Source organism: Ambystoma mexicanum, chromosome 3p, assembly GCF_040938575.1.
Source record: "Ambystoma mexicanum isolate Mex_15411 chromosome 3p, UKY_AmexF1_1, whole genome shotgun sequence".
NCBI classification, from domain to species: Eukaryota; Metazoa; Chordata; class Amphibia; order Caudata; family Ambystomatidae; genus Ambystoma; species Ambystoma mexicanum.
The window spans coordinates 1,021,571,470-1,021,597,472 of NC_090925.1; the positions used below are offsets into that span (position 1 = coordinate 1,021,571,470).

The 26,003-nt window shown below is 44.5% G+C and overlaps 1 protein-coding gene across 19 annotated transcripts in view; it reads right to left on the reverse strand.

Moving 5' to 3' along the window:
- The window catches only part of PTPRT (protein tyrosine phosphatase receptor type T), a 2,174,878-nt gene that overhangs the window by 353,099 nt on the left and 1,795,776 nt on the right, over positions 1–26,003 (reverse strand). For 18 of the 19 annotated variants that reach the window (XM_069652359.1, XM_069652364.1, XM_069652360.1 and 15 more), the window contains 3 exons: positions 24,494–24,642; positions 19,846–19,923; positions 19,626–19,661 (listed from right to left, as the gene is read on the reverse strand). In XM_069652359.1, the coding sequence (XP_069508460.1) occupies positions 19,626–19,661; positions 19,846–19,923; positions 24,494–24,642 (263 nt within the window). The remainder of the gene's footprint in view (positions 1–19,625; positions 19,662–19,845; positions 19,924–24,493; positions 24,643–26,003) is intronic. The other variant, XM_069652348.1, reaches the window with a different exon arrangement.

Consider the following 26,003-nt stretch of genomic DNA (forward strand, 5'->3'; position numbering starts at 1 on the left):
CTTGGGAACAAAGAATAGAGAAGCACCAGCAGGAGATTTCAAAGGTTTTATGGTGCCACTTTGAAGGTTGGTATCCAGGTATTCTCTTAGGGCCTTCTTCTCGGGTTCGGAAAGAATGAACATCCTGCCGAAGGGAATCACTGCAGAGGGTTCTGCATCTATTGCGCAGTCTTCAGGTCTGTGGGGGGTAAGGCCTGGACAATGGCAGTTGAAAACACATCAGAATAAGCTTGGTAGACTTCAGGAACTTGCATGACATTGGATACCATTAGTGGTGTCTGTTGTTCCTTGGTTGGTTCCTTTGGGTGTGTTAATGGAGGTTCTAGCGATAGACAATGAGACATGCAAAACTCAGAGCCTAGGAGTAGGGAACCCGCAGACCAGTTGATATATGGGTTGTGTTTCTGTAGCCAGGGCATGCCCAATACCAAGGGGTAATGAGCTGACTTAATAATGTCAAACCTGATCAGCTCTCGATGGTGATGTATTGAAAGCTGGATCTCCTTGGTCTGAAGGTTTATGGGTCCTGATGTGAGGGGTCTTCCACCGATAGCCTCCACAGGCTGCATGGTACTTCATGTTTCATAGGGAATCTGATGTTTATCAACCCACTCATGATCGATGAATATTCCTATAGCTCCGCAGTCTACCAGGGCCAAAATGGAATAGTTTGTATTCTTGGATGGTGATAAAAAGGCCTGTAGTACCACCAAATTGTTTTGTCCAGGAGAGTTCAAGGATGGAATGGATGTGGAGCAAACATCTCTCTCCCGAAGCTCTGCTCCATCTAGGATCAGGAGCTGGCGTTTCCCGAACGCCGAGGGGGTGCTAAAGGACACTCCCTAACCAAATGCTTATCTGAGGGCAGTACATGCACAAGCCCGTATGAATTCTCCTCATTCTCTCTTGTGGGGATATGGGTTCACGAAAGGCCCCAATCTGCATGGGCTCGCATTCTGAGACTGGGCTTGGGTTGATTTCCGGTCTGGGGGTACTCTCAAATGATACCTTGGAAGGAGTTCCCCTTGATTTCTTCTTTTCTGACTTCCTTTCCTGGATACGGAAGTCAATCTGCATGGCATGATCCATTAATGCCTGGAATGAGCTTGGTCGTGCAACTCTGGCCAGCTCATCCTTAATTTCTTCATTCAATCCTCTCCTGAACAGGGTAAAACTCGCCTCAGTGGACCAGTCAGCTTCCTTTGCCAGTTGTTTAAATCGTGTCACATACGTGAGCATATCCTGGGCCCCTTGCTGAAAGTCTAACAAGCGTTCTTGTGCGCTGTAGACCTGCTCAGGGCGGTCAAACATGTCTTTTATGGCCCATATAAACCCCTCATAATCGTCCAGGAGTGCATCACTAGAGTTAACGAGGGGAGTGGCCTAAGTCAAGGCATTCCCGGAAAGGTGAGATTTTATAAAACCCACCTTGGCCCTGGGGGTCGCAAAATAGTAAGGCTTGAAGGTAAAGTGAACCAAGCACGAATCCAGGAATGCACGAAGGGTCTTTGCTGAGCCGTCGTATTTATCCACGACTCCGCCCAGTATAACACTCTCTTTTGTAGCAGAATCCCAGGATAGGACCAATTGTTTGAGAGCGGCGTTCTCCGCTTTCAGATTATGTACTTCGGTTGATAGTTGCTGCACACGACGCATCAAGTCCTGCAAGGCAGCCTCCATGTCGATATCGCTTTCGATTGGGTGGCGTCTCAAACTGTCAAGGAATTCCCCCTTATCACCTGAATCCGTTCTTTACGGGTGTCCTTGGAGGCTGCCTTCTTTCGGATGGAACGGGTTTTGAAGAAGGCGGCCGTGTCTCTGCCGAATCCAGAATGCATTCAGTTTTCCAGGAGGCCGAATCCAGGAATCCAGGAGGCAAGGTAAGTTCGCTAGGTTCAAGGAAGGGAAAGCGGTGTGGAAAGGAGAAGAACCACAAGCTACGGAGCACACGTCTGGTCACTACTTCGCAATAGCATTGAGACGCGCGGAGCCGCGGAAGGCGTGGTCTAGAAATAGAGAAAGGTTACGCCCAATGCATGGAGCGAGAAGGAAATGCGTTGGATGGCCATATTGGAGGTATTCATGTGTATAAGCCCGTTGTGACAGGGACCATGAGGCCCAAAAGGGGCGCACCCTGCGATTCATGACAGATGATGAGTAAAGCTTTTGCGACTGACTTGGTCGTCACAGTTTTCAATGGGATGGCCACAGGATATCTGGTGGCATGGTCGACCAATACCAGGATAAACCTATTGCCTGAGGATGTTTGGGGGTCAAGGGGAACAACTTTGTCGATCCCTACCCTCTCGAATGGTACACTCACAACTGGGAGTGGTACCAATGGAGCTTGGATTGTTGAACCACTCTTACCAGATAACTGGCAGGAGGCACAACTCCTGCAGTGACTTTCTACTTGCACCCCCATCTTGGGCCAGTAGAAGTGCATGGATAACCTTTGCTTGGTCCACTTAATACCAAGGTGACCAGCAAGGGGCACTTCATGCGCCAGCTGCAGGAGGAAGGGTCTTACAGCAAGGGGAACCACCAACCCCCTATGGTCTCCTTCTGTAGACTCTGTGGGCTCACTATACATGAGTCCACCTTCCCAATAAATCTGATGCTTCCCAGGAGGTTTGACCTCACGCTGGGAGCAGGCCTGTCTCCTTAGGCCTCCCAGAGATGGGCACTTATGTTGGCCTTTAATGAATTCTTCCCTGTCAGGACCACCTTCTACTAACACATAGTTTAGTTCAGGATGGTCATTGGGGTCAAATACTTCAGGCATCACCACCTCCTCATCAGGGCCGGGTGATTGACCAACTACCTCCACCTCAGTGGTAGGCGAGTTAGGGGGAATATTCTCTTTCCCTCTTCTTGGTTTCTTGACTCCTTTAGCCTTGGTTTTCCCCTTTGGCTGTGGCAGAGCATTGGTCTTGGAGAGTGCTGCCCTCGTTTGAGACCTTGTGCAGGGTCTGTCAGCAGTATCTCCCACAAGCCCTAAAGCTCTGAGAACATTGCCCACCAAGACCTTTCCTGGGACACTCCTCTGAATGCTCACTGGAATCCTGACTGCTGTACCATTGATAGTAGGATTTACAGGTATTACTGGGAACATGAGAGGTGGGCCATCAGCCAACTTAGTGGGCATCAGAGTAGCTCTGGCAACTTCCTCTGGGTCTACCAAGGTAGAATCCACTACATTTCGACTGCACCCACTATCCCTAAGAGCTGGAGTAGCTACTCCATTGATCAGCACACTGTCTTTAAAGTAGTGCTTGGTGTTATCTGGAATCCTAGCGTAAGCCTCTCCGACATTAGGCTCCCAGGAACCCAGGGAAACTAAAACTACCTCAGCTTCTATCCCACTGGGGAAGGAGTCTGAGGAGAAGGATGCTCCGGTAATCTCTTCTTCCTCGTAGGAGGAGAAGGCCAGATTAGCAGAGTGGACCGCCAAAGGTTTTGACCTTACATCTGGGATCCCCCTTCATGTGGTCAGTTGCTCCACAAGCAAAACAAGATCCATTGGGTCTGTTTACATAGGGAGGCTTATTATAACCAGAGTTCTATTTCGGAGGCTGACCTCCACTACCCTGTGAGTTCTCTTGTGTCTTACCCTTATTTTTCTTTTTGTGGCCCTTTTGGGAAGAAGATTTATCAGTCTCTCCACCCTCCTTATCTTTGGACTTTTTCCCTTCCTCCTGCTTACCAGGATGAGTCTTGTCCTTATGGGACACTCAATGCGACACCCATAAATCTGCTGCAATGGCAAGCTTCTTAGTATCTATCTCCTTTGAATCTGCCAAATGCTGCTTAAGCTCAAGGGAAGAAAATGCAAAACTATGTACCAGCATGACAAGACTTATCATACCATCAAAGGTAGAAACCTTATAACCTTCGACCCAGCCAGTCAAGTTTTTAAAAGATTCAGTTACATAAGATACCCAAGTACCACCTTCTTTTTTCTTATACTCTCTGAATCATTTTAAGTATTGGGCAGGAGTCTTTCCAAACTTTAAATTGAGAATCTGCTTCAACATTGCAAAATCTGCTCTCTCAGCTTTCGACATAATGGCACTGTAGCCAAAATGGGCAGTCTGCTAAGCAACCAGGCAATGTTATAAGCATTGTCAACTTGTTGAACTTCACATGCATACTGAAATGTATTCAGCCAGTCCATAATGTCATTCTTTTCCCCATACACGCTGAGCAGATATTTTGGAAACCTTGGATGAGAGGAGGCCCCAGACCCATGTCCAGGACCCTTGCATCCATTGGCAACTTGAAGCTTGGCCAGTTCCAACTGGTGATCCCTGTCTTTCTGTTTTTCTGCCTGTTCGATTTTTAGTTTGGCCATATTGAAATCAAGCTCCTTCTGCCTAAACAGCAGTTCTTGCTTCTTGAATTCAATTATGGCCTCCCCATCAGCACTGGCAGAGGAAACATTGGACATTTCCTCCTCCCTGTCTTCATGGTCGCTGTGGACCAGTGCAGCGGCAGAACTGTCAGTTCTACCAGTGAGAGCAGCCCCACCTCCTTCTGCACTGTCCTCTGAAGCTATAGCGCTAAGCTGAGCTTCTTGCCACGTCATGATTCTTTGGATCATTTTCATTTTGGTGCCTTGAGAGGAGACACCTCTCTCAGCACGCATCTTTTTCAATGTTTTGGATTTAGAAGCATTTAAAGTTAACAAGGTACCTGTTTCCAAAATGTTAGATAGGACTATGGCCTTTAAAAAGTTATACTGTGGGGGTAGATCTCTCTCCGCGGCAGGGGCCTCCCTCTGGAACAGCCTTCCTGCCTCCCTGAAACTTGAGGAGAACCATCTCCGGTTCCGGAAGCACCTCAAAACCTTCCTCTTTGCTTCTGCTTTCCCTCTCCCTCTCCCCTGCTGAACTGCTAATTAATTTTCACTGAAACTGCACTGATCCTGCAACTGGACCACTCTAAACGGCCTCGGTCCTGGGCCCTGCCACTCTCCACTTGCACTGATGCCCTGGAACCCCTTTGCACTGCGGGACTGTCTCTGTATCCCTACAGCCACCCCCTCCCCCAGCACTTGTTCTGCACTTACCTCACACTTGCCACCAGCTGGTCCTATTTATTTATTTATTACGTACGCCACTTACCTTGTACTGCACTTTTCCCCCTCCCCTTCCCCCTGCACTTTTTCCCACTCCCCTACCCCTCCACTTGCGCGATCTGAATGACACCTGGCCTAGTAGGATCGTTGTCTGTCTCCCCTTGTCCCCCCCTCCCTGCCTCGTCGCGCCTTGAAACACTTGTGTATAGGCGCGTTACAAATACCATATCATATCATATCATATCATACTACGACAATTCACTATGTGTCCTGGTAGGAATAACTTGAAATGCCTTCGCTCATGCGCAACACTGGATACCTTCAGTCCTATCCCACCGCTGTACACCAATTTGTCAAGATGGATTTCTGAACTCTGACCTGGGTGGCAGAGGTTCAGAAGGCCAACCTAGTTTCTTGGAACAGGGTATCCTCTGGACAAGCCAGACCGATCAGGGTAGCGATGGCGGCAGTCAAGACTAAGTCTCAAGAGGGGTGAGGGTGACTGAAAGACCTCAATAAGCACACAAAGCAAGGACACTTACAAAATACTCCAGACAGGTGTTATATTAAAAATATAGACACATTTATTACAAGGCCTTTGTAACATCGACCATAGCAAACCAACACATCACAATCAATACAATATATATATACAAGACCGAGGGGTTTAAGGAGTTATGAGCACGTAATATGTATACCACCTAGATGGGGAGGAAAACAGGCATTTCAAGTAATCATTAGACCCAGTTCGACATCAAAAATACACCTAACTAGGAGGAAGTCTGAGCCCTACGAAGAGAGGAGCCTTATGCTCAAAAGTACCTGCACGGGCTGGTGCCAATGGATAAAGTAGGGTCTCCCCAAGGGGTCTCAGGCAGTTCAGGAAGGTGAATGAAGCGATGCAGAACAAGTCCCCACTACTCAAGCAAGGCCTCCACTTGTGGGCACAGGCAGGGCGAGAGTGTGGGATAGTGTCGCTATTTCGCAACAGCGGTAGAAAAGAAATGGGCTCCTGCGCGAGGGGCCACCGGTTGGGGTATGGACTACTCACTGGTCCCTGACGCAGGCAGACCCAGACTTCTCCTGTTCAGTTCACGTTGCTGGCAGGTTCAGCTGCGATGATCAGGATGTCTCGACACCGTGTAGATTCTGTGTAGCAGGATGCAGGGTCGAGGGTGTCCCAAATGCAGCGGACGTGCACAGGTTGTTACCGCAGCAGGGCAACACGGCAACCGTGTTTACTCTGGTCCGGGCGCACTCGTCTCACTTCATACCTGGGAATGCCAAGTGTACGAAATTCGGTGTTAGGGTGCCGTGGACGCAGAGCAAGCAGTAGACCAAGTTTCGAGGGCGTCCCCAAAACGGCGGCAGTGACAGAGCAAAGCGTCCTGCGTAAGCTGGTCATCCCACTGGTTGGCCCAGGGACACTTCCGAAGAGGCTTACTTGCAGGGTTTGATGAAGGTGCCGGGAATAGTTGATCCCACTATTCCAATGGGTCGAAGCGCCTTTGCAGACCTTCTAGGACGATTAGATGCTGAGGGGTCTCGCAGGACGACAGCTGTTCAGGGTGCCAAACCTTCAGCGGGTCACCAGCGGTTCCTCGACACAGCTTCTTGTTGCAGGATAGTTGGCTCCTTATCCCTTGTTCGGTGTGAACTCAGGAGATCGACATGGTAGTGGTGTTTTCAGCTTCCTCTTATCCAAAGTTCCCTTGGCGTCAAAACGGAGAGGACCCAATTGGAGATCTGCTCACAAACACTCACACCATACATGGACCTATCACGGACCACGGTGGTCCCAGGCATTCAGGACACTCCAGACTTTCTGGCACCCAGGTAGTGTATTGGGAACAGACATCCCAGCCCACATCCTGGAGGCATACATACAAGGCATACAGAAGCCTGCAAAAGCTTTGGGTTTCGCGGGAAAGTGCATGACCAAATATGGACTGACCCGGGTCGGCTCAACCTGGGGAAGGTGAAGGGGAAAATCGGTCAGAGGACAGGACAAAGAACCTCGTGGCATGGCCATTTTGGAGCCAGGCCACTCATTTGTGCCAAACACGGTAAGCACGGATTAAATGGCGAAAAAGGGTTCAAAACACAAGAGAAACGATAGCTGACAACAGTCCTGACCGTGACACACTTGCACAGTTCATAATAAGTCCAGCGAGAGGTTCTAGGGCCTTTGGAATTACTAGAGACCCAAGAGCGCGGTAAAGTAAGTTACAGTGCACTCTTGTTTCATGTTGCACAAAAGCTGCAACATGAGAAAGGACTAAGGGAAACAAAGTCTCCCAGTACTGACTGTTTTAAGGGCATGTCCGTTTCCCAATAAGAATTGAGCGAAAGCACAGAGGAGTGCGGCAGGAGGCTGAGCTTCTCTGGCAAAGTCTAGATCCGGGTGTAAAACAACAGCAAAAGGTTTGGGGGTTGCCACATGGAGGGAAAATTACATACTATTATACAATCTTTCCTAACACTGACTTGTTTTGCTCAATATTACTCCTTGTGTATTAAAGAGATTATTCAGTGTTACATCAAACCGTTGGTTCTTATGTGTACCCATTAAAACATAGTGTGAATAAATTGTAAATACATACATAAATATTTTAATTTTGCAAACCAGCCTGATTCCTGGTTCAGTGTGACGGGGGGGTTTCCAGGAGAGGTGCGTGATATGAGTGGTACATCGTTCAGAATAAATAACTTTTAGACAAAAATAAATAAGGATTTCAGTTGTGCATTACATGCTAGGCATTGACTTGCGTGTGTGCCAGATTGAAATCACTTACAGGAAGATGGATGGTCAATGCTCATCCCATCTTGGTAGGTAAGCGAGGTGATGAAGGCTTTGTGATGGATTACCAACTGCCAAGGGTTTATTAATAGCACAATGATGTGGATAATTGCATCTATGAAAGGGTCAACTGACTAGACCAACATTTCATTAAGCTTCATGCCAAAGGTACAGTGTACACCTGTGCTCTGCAGCATCTTGTGTCACAGAGCAGGTTACAAGATCATGGGCGCAATTGACAGTTCAGAGGTTACATTTACATTCTGCATCTCTGTTCCAAAACCACATCATTTTGAAAAATGAACTCTGTGTCAGTAGTTTAATCTTTAAACAATGGCAGTACTGGAGTTGGTCTATGGTGGCTGGTAATTCACATAATTATTAAAGCCACATCTGAACTACATTATACATGTGTGAACACTGTGTTCCAAGCCAAGATATGGGCATGTTCTAAGTATTCTTCCTAGATTGGTTGTCTCTGATGCACACACCAAGACCGGAGCCAGTGGGGCCTGTCTCTCTTTTGATCCTCTGTGAGGTCAGGTAACATTTCTCTCCAGCAGTATAGTCTCTCAACGGGTGCTGCCCCAGAAAACAGGAATCAAACTGCACACCCTAAACAAAAGGCATAGCCTGACACCAGGGTGTTGCATACCAAAGAGCCTTTGATGCTTATGGGTCTGAGATGAGGGCATGGCTAGTGTAGTCAGATTGTTATAAGCACGATTGGGGAGGAGTCCAACATCTTGGTGTTCTCTGTATCTCTTCTTCCTTTGTGTCTCCTACACTTCCTTGAGCACAAAGCACTTTGGGTATGATGTAATCAGGCAAGGACCACTTGTCACAAGGAGGGGAATTAGACCACATCAAATAGGATTGCTTTCACCCAATTTCATGGGGCCTTTTGCCTACACAAGAGGAGGGTCTTCCTGTTTCATTTTTAGCTCATACATGGCTAAAAAAACAAAAAAAAACAAAAAAAAAACATTTGGACTTCTTCTGTGAGAGGTGATCTTCTCAAAGCACTCAGCCATTGAGATCAAGAAGGAAAGCTCCAAGGCAGAGTCAAGCACTGCTCCGTACCCACTGCCAGGGCCCGTTAGTGTTGACTGCTGCTAATGATGATCTGCTACTCTGCTTGTAAACCTTCCTAAACTGGGAGTTCAGACCCTGAAAGGACTAATCTTGTCTAAGGACCCCTTGCAATGGGTCTCACAACATCCTGAGGGCCATAATAGCCAGGTTCCCTATTTTGACAGCATCACCCAGATTGAGCTGCATTTAGATCATGTTTGTTGCATTCGAGATAGAAGGATCCACCTATGCTGCCTTTGCCACTCACTCGAGATTTGAACCACTGTGCTCACCTGAACAAACCGGTTTGACGCTGCACTACTCCACCAGAGCCCTGTGACCTGTTTGGATTGAGATCCAGTGCTCCATGCAGACAAATTTGGATCGGACCATGCATAGATCTGCCTAGACTTTGCATCGCAACTCAATTAGAGCTCCTGGACCATTGCATCACTCATCGACTCAATCATTTTGAAACATGCTTGAACATTGTACCGCTCCTAGTGACCCATACAACTTGCATCACCCAACATCACCTCGAACTGCACAGAACACCTGCTCAAATCCGACTCAATGTCACCTCGCCAACATGGATCACTGCAGCTCAGTACCTTCGAAGATGGTTTGACCCACAACCACAACTGTCCGAAGCCTGGTTTGACACTGACTAATTAGCAAACATTGAAATAAGATACTTTGAACTGCCCCTGTCCCCCTGGTCCTCCTTCTGGGCCACTTGAGAATAGTTAAATCCCTTCTGCATGTTTTTCCAAGAAGACGTATCCTTTATGAACTCCTTATTGCATTTCTTATAAGTTCTTCCTCCATACTAAGTTCCCCTGAGTGCTGCATCATTACTGTCTGCATTTATCTTCCTGGGTTTTAATTAAGCAATAGAACCCGAGCGTCTGGTCCTTACCAAAGGGCCCCGGGGCATTACCTGAGACGGTAATGCCCCCGACGCTCGGGTTCTATTGCTATTAGTACCCTGGCCCGCAAAAATTGCATGACCGGGGCACTAAAAGCTTTTTTTTTGTCCTGAAACGCTGTTGCGTTTCGACGCTGCGGCGTTTCAGGAGAAAAAAAATACGACTAAGAAAATGGCCGCCACCATGGAAAGGGAAAACAGAGTCCGTTTTCCCTTTCCATGGCGGGCATCGGGAGCGGACGCGCTGGGAACACATTTGTTCCCAGTGCGTCTGCTCCCGAAAAAGGATCACAAATAAGGTAAGTGGGGTTGGGAGGGCGGGAGTGGGAGGGGGGAGAAAAAAAACGTACCTGCGTCCCCGGCGGGGGACGAGGGTAGCCTCCAGCCATGTGGAGGCGCGGAGCTGGGATGTAGGCTTTCCTCGTCCCCCGCCGGGTCGCAGGAACAAGAAGCTAAGTGGGGGGGAGGGGGTAAAGGGGAGGGAGTAAGGGAGGGGATTTAGAAAAAAAACAATTCCTTACCCGAGTCCCAGTGTATCAATGTTGGATTTTATAGGTATTAGGGCAGAGTAGGCGTTTTAGTCACTACTCATCCTCATAATCCTGTAGAGCAGATGTCATTGTGTCTCAGGGTTGGATACAACTCCAGGAGACTGAAGAGTATTGAATTGGCAATGGTTCTTGTTGATCCCTGACTCCACAAGCAGCCCTCCTACCACTTAGTGAGCGCAGCAACCTACTGCATAACAACTTTACTTTGCCAATAGACACAGAAATTGTGTAAAGTTGTTCGAAGGTGAGATAATCTCCCGTCTTCTTCCAAATTAAAGCATATTCTTTCATTGCCTTTTAATGCTTTTTTTGCACCAGGTTGAGGCGTGTTTTAGTGCTAACAAGGACCACCATGGCTAACATTGCCCTAGTTCAAAAATGCATTCAAAGAATATTTTCTTTTTCGCACTAGTCTTTTTTTTGTCCTATTGTTAATGTGGTTTAGAATAACAAATGATACTAATACAAGGTTGATGTGCTGTGTCCTCTTGAAGGCAAAAATGTACTGGTGAAGATTAATCGAGCAACACTTCAGCTTTAGCACTGTGGCACACACGACAGATGCTGAGACTGTCTTTTTGGATACACTGGAAGAGAGAGAAGCAATTCTGAGAATAGTTGCCAAGAAAAACATATTTTTATGAAGAGAAACAGATTGTGCAAACATCTTTCATAAGGTTGACAATACCAGGGCATATGGAATATAAAGCGAGAGACAGCGTGTAGTGTATGGGGGTAGTATATGCTGGCAGGGGAGAGTTCAGTGAGTTATGTGCTTGATTCAGACATATGTGATCAGCCAGAAGGGCATAGCTCTAAATCATTGGAAGTTCTGGCTCAGCCTTTTATCCTTCCAAGGTTGATACATTGACTTCCACTGAATGGGGAGATAATAGCCCCTTTTATTAGATCACTTAAAAGTAGCAGAATTCTGGAATAAAACACAATATACAAATTTTACACTATTATCAAAGGAAGGTATTTTTTTTTTTTTCTATTCAAATCCTGAGAAGTCACGGACAGGTTTTGGAGGAGGCTTAGGGGACAAACTAAAGGCAGTTTGTACTAGGGAAACAATTGTGTTAATCCAATGTGCTGCATTGTTGCTGCTTTCACAATAAAACATCAACATTTGAGATAATAGATTTTTCTTTAGTCCGTAAAGCTTTTTTTAAAAAAAGAAAATGTCATTAGCCATACACAGAGGTGCATGCAGTTTTGTCAAGCCACTGCAAGAAATATTGATATTTTGAAATATGTATTGTTTAAAACTCAATATAATCATGTACAAGATTGTTAGTTAAAAATATGGTCCACAAATAAACTTGGTAAAACACTGACTGTCTCTTGCTTGTTAAATAGGACATTGAGCAAAGTGATTTAATCTCACACACAGTCCTGTCTTTCAAATGGAAAATGTATAGTACAACGTTTTGTTCTATTCTGTTATTAATGACATAATCTGGGGTCATAATGCAGCATCGTTTTTCTGCCTTACATTCGGGTGCAAAGCAGCATGTGGCCTAGTTTAGGCTAATATAGCAGAATACCATATATGACCTACTTCTCATTTTGAAATAAAATGTGTAACATGGATTGTGTTGTATTTTCTGCCATAGTGATTTGTTTTTCACATGTACATTTCAGCTTCATGTCAGTCCCCACTGTAGTTATGACAGTCATATTTGGAATGTGCCTTCTTCCTTCTTCCCCTCACTGTCAACATTGTATTTGTGTTTACATATATTTAAATATGTATATGCTGCCTTAGGCCAAAGGGCACATGGGTGCACTACTAGTAACACAAACACAACAAGGCAGCAATATAAAAACAACAGAAATATAAAAGAATCTAAAACAGCAATAAAACACAGGATAACATCAGCAATATAAAAACGCATGGTAAAAAGCCAGACGCTAAAAAGACGACAAAAGGTCGTCAAATAAAAAAACATGCTAACGAGATAAGACCATACAATCAGGCAAAGAAGCTTTCTTGAAAGATGGGTGTGAAGAGTCCAGTCTTAACGAGCCAGGCAATTTGTTCCAAGTTGAGGGGGCAAGGAATAGAAAGGAACATCCCTCTTCCCTGTCCAAACTGGCCTGCAGCACCTGTAACGGGTTGCCATGGCTCGATCTGAATGAACTTGTAAACTGCCTCTCCTGATTTCTTTTTCTTTTAGATAAGCAGGACTTCTGCCATGCATGCATTTGTGCAAGTTAAAGGTAAAGTTCAGTCGCTCTCTCACCGGCAGCCAGTGTGAAGCCCTAGAGGTTGATGTGATATGCATTCTTCTGCCAATGTTGGCTACAATACGAACTGCACTATTTTGTAGAACATGAACTTTAGCCACATATGTTGGTGCAATGCCAACAAGAAGGATGCCACAACAATCATTTTTTACCCCTTTGAATGCTTGTGTTAAGGTGGCACAATTCTCATTATAAAGAAAGGTTTGATGCAACAAAGTAGCTTCAAATAGTAAGTTGGTGAAAAATCAATAGAATTGACTTGGACCCACATAGACAGTGTAGAATCCAACAATATACTAAGGGTTTTGTCTTTTGTGAGTGTAGAAATGAGACATTCTGCAATTCGAAAATGTGTATACAGGTCCAGAGGTTTAGCCTGTCGTTGCTGGGTACCAACAATCAACAATGTAGTGTTGGCATTATTCAAAGCTAGATAATTGTAATCCATTCAGCACTGAGAGGCTGATTCATGGAATTATGTGCGCCGAAAAACGGGCTCTGTGCGCCATTCTGCCCGCAAATCCCTGTTTCACAAATGGGGATTTGTGAGCATAATGGCGCACAAAGCCCGTTTTTTGGCACACATAATTCCATGAATCAGCCCCTGAATACGTTGAAAAACACCATGTACTCTCTTAGTATCAGTAGAATAATCAACAGAGAGCTGAACCAAAATGTGCGCATCATCAGCATAATTAGTGTATAAAATGCACTCCTCATCTAAAATGTCCAATAAAGCTTTCATAAAAAGATTAAAAAGAGTAGGCAATGTGCAGGATCCCTGAGGAACACCACAAAGCAGCTCAACAGGTGCTGCCGTACACATATTGTGAAATACTCTTGCCAAACGGCCCAATATGAAAGACACATCTTAGTCAGCCGACCCCTCAGAAAGAAAAGCAGTAAACTGAACTCTATTATATAATATGTTAAAATCAACAAGATCAAATGCTGCTGATAAATATAAAAGAATACGGCGAGACATTGTACCATGTTCCGTGATTTGTGTCATATTGGCTTTTAAGTCTAAAAAAGTTGATTCAGTGCCATGATAGGATCTGCATCCAGGTTGCATTGAACCAAGAAGTACATGCTCTGCTAATGAGCTAATAAGTAAGCCCGATGAACAAGTATCCTGAGTACAAAACTCGTAATTGATCTGAAGTTTGTAGGGATATTAGGATCGAAGGGATTGTTTTTATTTTTTTATCAAAGCAGTAATTCATGCTTGATTGATGCAAATAGGTACAGACGCTGACAAGAAAAATACATTCACAAAGTCGGTAATCAGGGGAGCAAGAGCATCCACGCAATCTTTGAAAATCCAAGAATGGCATGGATCTCCCAGGCACTTTACTGGTTTTAAAGGATGAATCACATTCTCCACCTCCGAGATCGTCCCTTCCCTTAAATCAAAGATGGGAGGTGCAGGCCTAGCCAATGGCAGAGAGTTAGGTGGCAGGGGTAAGCCAGATTTCCTATGAGTAATATCTGCTTTAAAAGAAGAAACTTTCATAAAGAGGGCTTGTTGGATGCTAATGCATGAATCTTGATCCTTAACAAGCATTTCTGATGCCCCGTCATCAGGACTCCCAAGTTCCCTTAGAATCAGAAACAATTCTTTAGAACTGGAAGCATCCTAGGTGATAAGATTGTTCAAATACTGCTTTCTTTCTGGGACAACCATACTCTTATATAGCCTATCACACAAATTATACGATTTGTTATGAACATTACAGGATGAGTATTTTGAACGATTGGCATATTCTTTGGAACCCGCAAGATATGCAATTCTCTGGTGTACTTGGATTGTGTGGTCGTAGCCGCCAAGACAGATTCACAAATCCTCTTCGGAGCAACAGAATCAAGGGCCGAGGATGGTTTATGGTGGTATCATAATGCAAGATCCTCGGAAGATGTGCTGATGGTCAAGGTAAAATTAAGGGAATCCAAAAAAAAGTATAAATGTGGTTGTTGTAATTTTGTGTGAACTACGCTTAGTCACTGTCTCAAGTTTAGGAAACACCACTGGTATTAAGTCTATAGTACCAACTAAGGACAATACAATACATCAGCCTTTTTGGTGTTGGATGGCATACGTTTACACTTGGGAGTCATGCATGTTCCAGAGCAGAGGGAAGCAGTTTCCCAGTAATGACTCCAAAAACTTGGACCACACTCCCATTAAACACTAGAAATGAGCCCTCTCATCAGTGTTTCAAGAAGTCCTTAAAAATGTGGCCTTTCAATACATTTTAGGCAGCCAACTTCTGTTCACATGGCACACCATGTGACTACCCATTGTCAATATCTGACTGATGTATAGTGAACCCTGTGTTCCCAGGTGCAAATGTATTGATTGTAACTGATTCCATTTATGCAAAGATGTCTGTAACTACACCGTGACACCCTCGGGTTTGGGTGTATAATAAATGCAATAAATAAATATAAAATAGCACGTGCATTTGTAGGGTACACGTTCACCTCCTCCTGGGTGTCTTGGCGCTCTAAACACATTCAAAATAAAGTGGTCTTGAATCTGCCATTTTGAAAGCCTTTTTTTTTTAAACACATGCTCTTTGTTACCCAATTCCAAGGAACTCGTGTTTGGGTTCTGGAAAGCTGAAGTGCTAATTGGAGCTGCATGGCTCCAGACACACTCCAATGGTGGATGATTTGAGCCACTGATCAAGGTTTAGTTCTAAATGTATGGCCTTCTGTGAAGGACTTGAAAGTTGCATGATATTCAACAGTAGACGAAATATATAGGAACAATATGGGAACAGGTAGAAGCTGTGCAAAAATTTCAAAGCGATGCATTAAGCAATGCAGGGCTCATGTTAGCTAAATTTCTGCTGGAAGTCTCCCAGATGTAAAGGTACCTAAATAGGCCTGATAACATAGTAAACAGCTTCTTATGCAGATCGAATACTATTTCAGTTAGGAACCTCATTTTAACTCAGGTGCTGCCTCGGTGTGCCATAGGCGGAGCCATGGAGTGACCGTGATACACACTGTAGAATCGGCATAAGACAGGGGCACTGCCTTTACGTGTCATTGCAACTTCATGTGCTCATTACATGCTAATGAAAGCCTCACATGGCAGAAACTTTAACACTATGCAAAGTGCAGCCCTCAATATGCAAATACTGCTATGATATGCCTTGATAATTGTAGCTTCAAATGGGCCAGTAATGCCATACGATGTAAGCTAATGCCTCATATACATAGTATAGTCACCATATGCATGGAGCAGCCTAACATTTCTTATTCCCACCATAATAGGGTAAGTGATGCCTCAAATGCCCCTTCAATTTCATTACATGCAGCTTATGCATTCCATGCTTAGCATAAGGCACCATAAAAAATGTTCCCAGGCACATATCTAATTGTTGCCATCATATGGCAAACATGGCTTTCAATGTCACAGTAATGCCACAAAAAGCAACCCATGCCCCGTAATCATAGTGGAAAGCACCATGTGTAATGTGCAGTGTCACATGTCAGTTTCTGCCTTCATATTCCATGCACAGCCTCAAATGCCCCTCTAGTGAAATACACTGCACCATATGCATGGTATTAGTAATCCCATGTAATGTACGGCTGCACATAATTGATGCAATCATGTCAAGCGCAGCCAGCATGCTCCAGTAAGCAACATAAGTAATTGGTATCCTGACAAATGAAGTTGCTACCATCATATTCCTTGTGCTTCTAAATGGCCTGCCCACCGCTTGCCTGCCACCTGCACTTCACCAACATAAGATTGGCAACTCGGACTACCTCTTGCCACTCCCCCAGCACCTCAGTATCAAAAGGCTACAGGAAGGTGAGGGCAATGACAAGGATGTGGAAATACTGACGAAAGTAAACAGGGCTTGAAATCACCCTGTTATTTCCATCTTGCACTTCCTCTGCAATCTCTTAAGCAGGGGTTATGGAGGCAGTTACAGGTATTTCGATGGTGTTGACAGGGGTAGCATGATGTCTCTCAAAAGTCACCCTGCTGTTAAATTAATCATTGTGTTTCTTATTTGGCAATAACACGTTTGTCTGACACCTTTTGGCTTGTGCGATGCACACATTTGTATTAAGCAGGGTCATAGAGAGATTCCCTGCCACCCCTACAGTGCAAATGAGTCCTCACTATTCAGGGGACTCATAAGAAAAGGTTTAATGGTCGAAGGACTGTGTGCGTCTCCAGAGGATGGGACTATCAGTAGGATCCATCCAGCAACCCCCCTCTGCGTACAGTACACATTATTCTGCATCAAAGTCACCTGCTAAGATCAACAAAGACACGCACAAATAAAAATAAAGTGGATTGCACGAAAATTAAGGCCTACCTGCTCCATCACACATATCCGTAAAGGTCAGCCATGGTGCGGTTGTAAACCAAACCATAGAATGTGTAGTGTCGATAAGTGGGGTAGAATCCAACATCTGTGGATGCAGACAGGAATGGGTTCCATATCTCAACTGGACTGACTAGGACCTCCTTAGTGCAAGCATATTACAGATCATGGAGTGCCTCCTGAGATCAGCAGAAGTGAATCACCCCCTACTGTTTACACCCCCTGCCTAGATGCAGGCATCTTGCATGATCATTGAGGGTGGGTTGTGGTTTGCACCATGGAGAACATTTTCTGTTGAGCGGGTAGGTATACAGCTGCCTATTCTGGTGATGGAAAGCAGAAGGGGACTATTTCTAACAACTCCTACTAAATGGACCAGATCAGCCACAGGTTTAGTTGTTGGAATGAGATGACTGCAGCAGGGACGTCATTTAGGGGTCGCCAGAGGTCGCAACTGCGACCTCGCAACCACTGAGGTCTCCCTTGCTACCACTGTGGTCTCCCTTGCTACCTCTGAAAAAATGTTTCTTTTTTTTTAATGCAAGGTCCTGGGCTGAGGCCAGCACCTTGTGGCTCTTTACTTCTGGAGTGGCTGGCTTTCTTGTTCAGGACTCCTAAAAAAAAGAACAGGAATGCCACAAGTCTAACACTTTCAGCACTGACCCGAAATAAGAAAGAATAGGAACACCAAATAATGTGTCTTTCTGGAATTCTATACAATAATTGCTAGACTCGTGAAAGGTTTATTTCAGGCACACTTCAGGGGGTGAGTCACTGATTTAGTCTGTTCTTAAACACCTCAACTCAGCCTTTCATCCTCCTGAGGTTGATAAAGGAGTACCAACACAGTTTGGGTGATATTGGGTGTATATTTTTTCTACATAAAGTGCTTAAGCGTAAGTGCTATATAATAACACATCATTATTATTTGGTCATGGACATCTGCTTGCATTCACAGTAATTTGGTAACATGGGCATATACACACTGATCTTAATGATGCATATGGCAATCCATTCTTGTATGAAATGTACATCACATTATAGTGATATTGTAACCATATGTTTAGTAGTGTACAATGCTACGTGATGCCACTTCCTGGTTTGTCAAGGGGTGAAAGGTCGTGTTCCATCGCTTCCCGCGATATCACTTCGGGGTGGGTTTAAATGACATCACTTCCTTTGATGTCATCAGGAGTTCAAGGGTTGTGTGATGTCACTTCCGCTACGTCTGGCATTTTGGTGACATGCCATCCCTGGACTGCAGCGTCAGGACCACAGCTTCTCGATTCAGAAAGTGAGATACACATGGTAGTAGCATCTTAAAACATGTTGTGCAACTCGCGTGAGAGAGTGTTGGGGTTGCATGCTGCATGTCCAAAGAGGAAAACACATGCAGGCAAGGACATCTTTAGAATTGCTCATGGAAAGTTTGCCAAATGCTCAATAACTCACTCACTCTTGCATCCATGCCTCCAGTGCTACTGGGCTATTGATGCAGGATGTGTCCTTCAGACACAGATATGTATCTTTATGTTTTTGATATTATACATTTTTTGTGCTTCACAGACTGAACCTATTCAGAAAATAACTGTGACAAGCCAGCCAGGATAAGTAGTGGATGTTATATAGCTTAGCTCCTGCAGGGTATGGAGCGCCGAGCTCTGCGGGCTAGTATTCACCAGTAAGGCCTGGGAAATGATGCCACTTGACGGTTGGTTACCTTGTATACGTGGGTAACTGCTTGTGATAAATGTGAATGGAGATGGTTGAAAATGACCTTATAGTCAGGGGAGCACATGATGCATTATGAGTCGAAGCCTCACGTTAGGGGAGCACATTATGGATTATGAGAAGTGTCCTATGGTTGAGGGAGCACATGATAGGCCGTGAGAAGTGTCCTATGGTTAGGGGATCGATCACATGTTGGGTTATGAGAAGTGTCCTATGCATAAAGGAGCACATGGTGGGTTATGAGAAGGAGGCCTCTCATTAGGGGAGCACATGGTGGGTTATGAGAAGTATCCTATGCTTAGGGGAGCACATGATGGGTTATGAGAAGGAGCCTTTGGTTAACGGAGCACATGGTGAGGAAAAGTGTGGGGGTCTGAGAAAGAACCAAAGATGTCCCAATGTTTTGATGGTTCCAGTGCAAGTGTGGGGAAGCACTATTTGTATGCTCTCTCTTTTCACAGGAACTGCAAAGTGTGGAGGCAGAGACAGGCTCTTGCACACAGAGGATTAGTGTGTTGCATAAACATGGGTTCCCACTTCTATATCCGTATTCACTACAAACAAGAAGATGCTAACTCGACCACCATCAATGATGCTTCCACACAGTTGCCACACCTTTCATTACAGAACTGCAACACTTCATGAACATCACATGATGGACATATGCCTGTCAATGCCTTATGCACTTGGCTGATCATGGACCCTTCAATGGTGTGGTTTGTCAACAGTGCATACATACATTTTAGGCTAAGGAGCAAGGTCTTAAGCCAGGTGTAGAACCCAAAACCTACCACAGGCAAAGCCATGACAAGGGGGCTTTATGGACCAACTGCAGCATGATCACTTTTCTTACCTATGAGAGTGGTTGATGGGACAGTATCCGAGGAGACTTTGGGAAGTGGTTAAATTGTAGAATAATAGATGACCATCCACCACAAGCCAAGCCAAGACGAGATGAGAAGAAGAACGAGATGGGGAAAGAGCACATCAAGAAACACGAGTTAATAGCCATCAGCACAAGAGTGTGTGATATTCATGAACACAGCAGGATGACAAAAAATACACACGGATACCTGAGTAGTAGGAATTCAAAAGCGATTTGCTCTGAAGAGTTTTGCTTTGGACAGAAAATGAACAAGGGGATGATGCTGCTGGATGAGAAAACAAGAAATAGAAATTAGAAGCAAATACACAGAAGATATGAGAAAACAAGACATAGAAATTAGAAGCAAATACACAGAAGATATGAAAACAAATATACAGAAATTGTCGAGGCAACATTACTAGCTGGTGATTATAAGGCTTCTGGTAGTAAGTGTCAAATGGGCTGTGACAAGATGTTGCTGTGAACAAAGCATACAGCACACTTATTGGTGCAATCAAATCGTTTCAAAGCATAAGAATTGCAGAAATAATACCTGTAAGCAAAAGCGATAGCATGTGCATACAATGGCAGATGTCAGTGCAGAGTAGATGGGAGGACTATCCTCACCACTCCCTTGATGATTGCCTATGCCCACAGCTCTCCTGTGTAATAAGTCTCTTCAACCGATAAGCAGACAACTCCAATTGCTACTGAGGTATTTGGCAGAATTATTTAGATTGGAGCGATTGACATGGGACCTGAGCAGAACATATCCCATACATATTGTGTATCCCAACCTGGCGCACTGAACTGAAACACTGATTATCCCTACACACCAAGGGAATCTAGCACCACATTGTGGAGCTGCTCATTGAAAGAGTTCTGACTCGGTTTTAGAACGCCTATGCTTGCAGCCTGTCGCAGCGATCCAGAACTATAAATAGCGCTGCGCAGAATGTGAGAACCCAGTGCTGGATTCCATTACTGTACTATGATTGCAACGTTGTGCTGGCCCAGTGCACTTTAGACCTCCGAGGGGCCCACCACTCCTAAAGTCTGCAAAACCTGGGACAGCTAAATGGTAGTATCAGTCTAGGACCTCAGAGATGCTCGCTGAATGTGTTCTGACGCAGATGCATGGGACCACTGATTCCCAACCTTGAACACGGTGCCCAAATTATGAACAGGCCTGGGACAAAAGAGGGAGTCCAGAACTGAATTCTGGAGCTGCCTGTTTAATGTATTCCAATGCATCTAAAATGCACCTTCAAAACCAGGCTGCCATGCCACTCCCAAAACAGGCAAGTAGCCTGTGTTGACTTATTATTATTATTATTATTATTGAGCACAGACCTAGCTTCGAGAAGCAACAGAGTGCTTTACAGAGGTACACAACAATGCAGATACATAATGGAGTGCTTTACAGAAACATTACAGATACATAAAGGAGCGCTTTACAGAAACATTACAGATACATAAAGGAGCGCTTTACAGAAACATTACAGATACATAATGGAACACTTTTCAGTGGTAACAACAGAAAAGATATACAGCGGGGGTAGGATACAGAAGGGGACAGAGGAGGGGTACAGCTGTACCGGGTGGTGGGGAGGAGAGGTGCGGGCGGCCTCTAGCGAGTCCGGTGGCATCGGGGGCTATGTGATGGCCTAGGTGTTGAGGAGGCGAGACTCCTTGAAGAGGGGGGTCTTGAGTGCTTTTTTGAATTGAAGGAGCGTGGTGGCGAGTCTGATGCCAATGGGGAAGAGGCTCCATAGTCTTGGGGGCATAGGCAGAGAAGGCTTGTTTCATGGTACTTTTCTTTTTGCAGAGGCGAATTTCAAGTCTGCACATGTCCTGGCTTGTGGTGGTGCACTGTATGCCAGAGAGTTTCTCTGTTAGGTAGCTGGGTGACTTGAGGGCACATGCCTTATAGATGATGCAGCAAGACTTGAAGGTGATGTGTGTATTCGTGGGAGTCAGTGAAGGTTGATGAGGGCCGGGGTGATGTGGTTGTATCTGCATGGACCCTTGATGAGGCGCGTGGCTGTGTGTAGGACACCTCTCAAGGGCACAAGGGAGGACGATGGGAGGCTTTCGAGAAGTGCATTGCCCCCATCCAGGCATCTGTCTCTCTTTCTCTGCCAGTGAAAATTGCATTGCCCTGCCATGTATGAAGTAGAGCAAAACCAGCAGTTGCGACACAGATATCTAAAAAGAGGGAAGGAGGAAGGGGGGCAGATGGGGTGCTGTGTTTCTGATGTTTAAAAGTATAAAAGAATGAACAGCTACATAGGCATCACCCACCGTGTGGACTGACCTCATTGTTGGAGACTTATTTTAATCGTGTGTGTCCTGGAGAAATACCACCAACACACTGAGGGGGCATTTTCCATATGGGGGAGTTGTAGGAGAAGGTGTATAGGCTTTGTGAGGTAAAGTCGAATGACAGCCCTTGTTGGAACCTCAAGACAACCCTGCAAGTTATACAACTGTTTGTATTATGATTAATTGTTTGTAAATTGGTATCTGTGCAATCAGTACCAGCACACACAATTAAACACAGCTTTGCTGCTAACAAAAGAATCCGATTAACCGTTTTCATGAAGTTGCTACATTCTGAAAGAGACCAATGGTGTGTATTCTTTGCAAAAACAGATACCTGAAAAGAAAAATATTTAACGGTGCGGGCATAATAAACTGGCTCTTTTAAAAATGATGTCTTTATTAATTTGTAATGATCACTTCTAGCAAATGTTGTAGTTGCAATACAAATATTACACTTTTCTTACTGTGCAAAGCATATTATAAAAACTGAGAATAATCATATAAATCATTTTCTGAAAGGATATGATCATTCCAAGATGGACACTCTAGAACACCCATGCAGTACTCTTTCAATATAACAATGTGAGAATGGGGAAGGGAACAACAGCATCAACAAGGTTTCCCTTAACAATTCTGTGTAATATCAAAGAGCATTCTGGGAATATAACGACCTCAGATAGTTCACAAAAATGTATGTGATAAAATAGTTATATGCTCAAAACACTAAGAAGATAATTCACATTGGGCTTGGTGCACCATTCATTTTTCACAAGGCTCACCCTAACATTAAAGTGATTGTAACCAGGAAACATATATATTGATTTAGTCATCCACATTATGCCATTACGCGATGCACACTCACACCTACCCCACTACCAATCGCAGTGGCTGCCAGTATAGAGCCACATGCACAATGCATTGTGGGTAAGCACATTTACCTTAATGCAGGTCTTCTGCTACAGGAAACTGTCAATCACTTACAGGGCAGTGGTTAGTGAATGGTACTGTGTTGTGTGTGATTTTGATTAAATGGTGGAGGGTTTATTTTTCAAGCTCCACACATCATCATTTAGCTGGTGATGTATATCCATGTACATTTATCCACATATGTATATGTGTATGTGAACAATCTGCATGGACCCTGAGAGGCTGTTGATTTTCTTTCACAGATCCACTAGATCACTCCGTTCTTGGGAAGCAGAATATCATATTCCTAGGATATTTGGGCCTTCCAGATATTTGGCCCTTCCATATATGTCCGTAGTCATACATGTGGGTTCAGACGTTTACTCTAAAGAAACATAGCTTGGAAGGGCCCAGTGTCATGTCTAGCATTTTACCTGCAACCTCCCATCATGCTGGAATGTGCAGGTTCACGTTTAAAATAGCAAAAGTGTAGGAAACATTCCAAGAATGCAAAGTGTTGCTGTTTACCCGGGTGGTACCAGTAGAATGAGTTGTGTATGACATAGGCAAACATGGATGCAATGAAGCAGGCGCTTTCCAGGCTACATCAGCAATCACAGAAATGGATACTTCGCTATAATATTTGATATTCAGTCACATCTCAATGGTTTAAAATGCAATACAGCAACTAAGAATAGGTTAATCTTAGGTAGAAACAAAACATTATTAATTCATCTCTTGGAAACAATAGAACTACAATTAAGATGCCATCATGATTTGGTATTCTTTAGGTTGGTTCCTTTCAAGAATAGCTAAACAACTTAATGGTTGAATTTAAGTAAAACATCTGTTGACTTTAGCAAATGGTTTTGAAATAAATCTCTTTGGATCACCATGACTATTTCAGACCAAGAACTAAAGTACAAAAAAGGTAGCAGGTGCCCCTCTCTCAAAAGAACACGGCATGATAACCTGTTCAGTGGTTATTAACCACTTTGAGAGTTCGCAGCCATCTGCTTTGTGCTCACTGTACCTTTCACAGATGGGAAATATCCATTTGCATATCAGTCTTTGTCCTTCCCACATGGGCAGTCCAGCACCGAAATGCTATGGCAATTCCTCTCTGAACAAGAGTACCAACAACAACCCCATACACGTGTTTCAGCCTTGTTGGGCCTCATCAGTGAGGTGAAGCTGTGCCTCTCTGAGCACAGTGAGCAGGGAGTCCACGTCTGGTTGCCCCCAGGTAATTTAGGGTGACCGACCCCAAGTTCCTTAGAAAAATACAAAAAAAAAGTAGCAGGCGCCCCTCTCTCGTATTTTTTGAAAGAACTAAAGTATACATGTGTAGCATTAAGTAAAAACAAACTGGCTGCACTTTGTGGAGCAGTATAAGAAAATAATTCCCCCCCACCTTTATGAAGCCTTTGCACCGAGCTTGATAATTCAATCCAGATTTAGCACCTGCATTGTCAGTTCATTCCTCATGTGTTCCACCAACTGTGGTCTATTGTATGTTATGCTTCCATTTTGAAAGTCTCTCTAAGGATAAGAGACAGATTGCCAGTGGTGTAGCCCTTTCACACACGCATGGGGGAGGCACACTGTCAGCAAACACAACTTACTGAATCCGTTCATGTCTTGAGAGCTGGAGGAGAAGGCCTCATCCTGGGCGGCCGGACCCAGCTTGGCGGGGCTCTTGTCTGTTGATGCCACAGGGCCCATCTCTCTCTGGGTGCTGGTCTGAGTCTCCTTCTGCTTCTTTGCCAACTTCCTAAATAAGAGAAGGAGATGCTGTAGTGAGCACAAGGCATAGAAACCGGTGACATGCAGCAGTAGGTATCAGATGTAGCTCAATGACCGGAGTGAGCAACAAGGTAAGAATGAGGGCATATGCAGTCATCAGAGTTACACAGTAGCGATACTCCTTGGACAGCAATGGGCCACCAGGTGAAAAGAGTTGCTGACACGGATCAGGGTGAACACATTAACCAGACCCCCAATGATATATAATGGTGTTGATTTCCAAATTCTGCAACAAGACATAGGACATATTGTGGCACAAATACGTATGTTTTGTAGCGGTTGTATACTAATTGACCTTTTCACAATTGACCTTGGGAGAATTGACCTCGGGAGAATTGACTTAACTTAGAAGGTCAATTAGGACATATATGCGGGGGGGAAAACCCACCGCAACCCCCCCAACCAATCCCCTTATATTATTTATAATCCAAAACCAACCCAATACATATATAAAATAACTCAAATAATATAAAGGTTAATTGTGCAGAAGGTCAATTAGGACCACTATAATTAGGTCAATTGTGAAAAGGTCAATTGTGAAAGGTCAATTTGGGCAATACCTTTGTAGCATGTGTGCTTATTTAAAACGGTTGTAGTTTGCTTCTGTAGTGGCATCATTCCATTTCCACTGCCTATATTGCGTCTAAGGATTGAAAGCCATCTACCACAAAGGAATGTACTTCATTTAGGTGATGGGCACAGAATAAATATTGGATAACTTAAGATAAAACAGGTCTGTGTGGCTCGGACATGGTGGTTCAGCAGGCATTGGAGATGAGAAATTGACAGTGATGTGTGGATCAAAATAATTATTTAAAGAGGCAGATGGGTAAAATACTACATATTTTCCCTTGTAAGTTGCTTTTTCAGAAATGTTCAGTAGCACATTTCAAAATGACAATTTTGTGCTTCTTAGTGTCCCCGCAAAATTGCTATCAACTAGATGGTTCTATTCACCGGGGCTAGTGAAAGAACATGTACAGTGGACAGCAGTATGTAACATTTTATTTTAAATGTATGTATTTTATCTTTTCATATAGTGTGAATCATGGCACTGGCCGTCTTGTCAGAAAGGACAGTAGATGCTCGAATCAGCATCATACAAAGAATAGGGACATGGGTGTAGGTGATCCTCAATTCAAGGATGCCGCTAATATGGCCAGGTTCAGATCAAGGTGAGCAGTGCAGATCAGAGCCAGCAGCAGGAGCGAAAAGTTGGCAGGAGAGTCTGAGCACGACTCAAGTGGGCTTCAGAATCAGAAAAGAGATCGGGCACGACTCAAGAAACTCCTCAGGGAAGAATGCAATGTGAGCTTGGCAAGGAAAGAA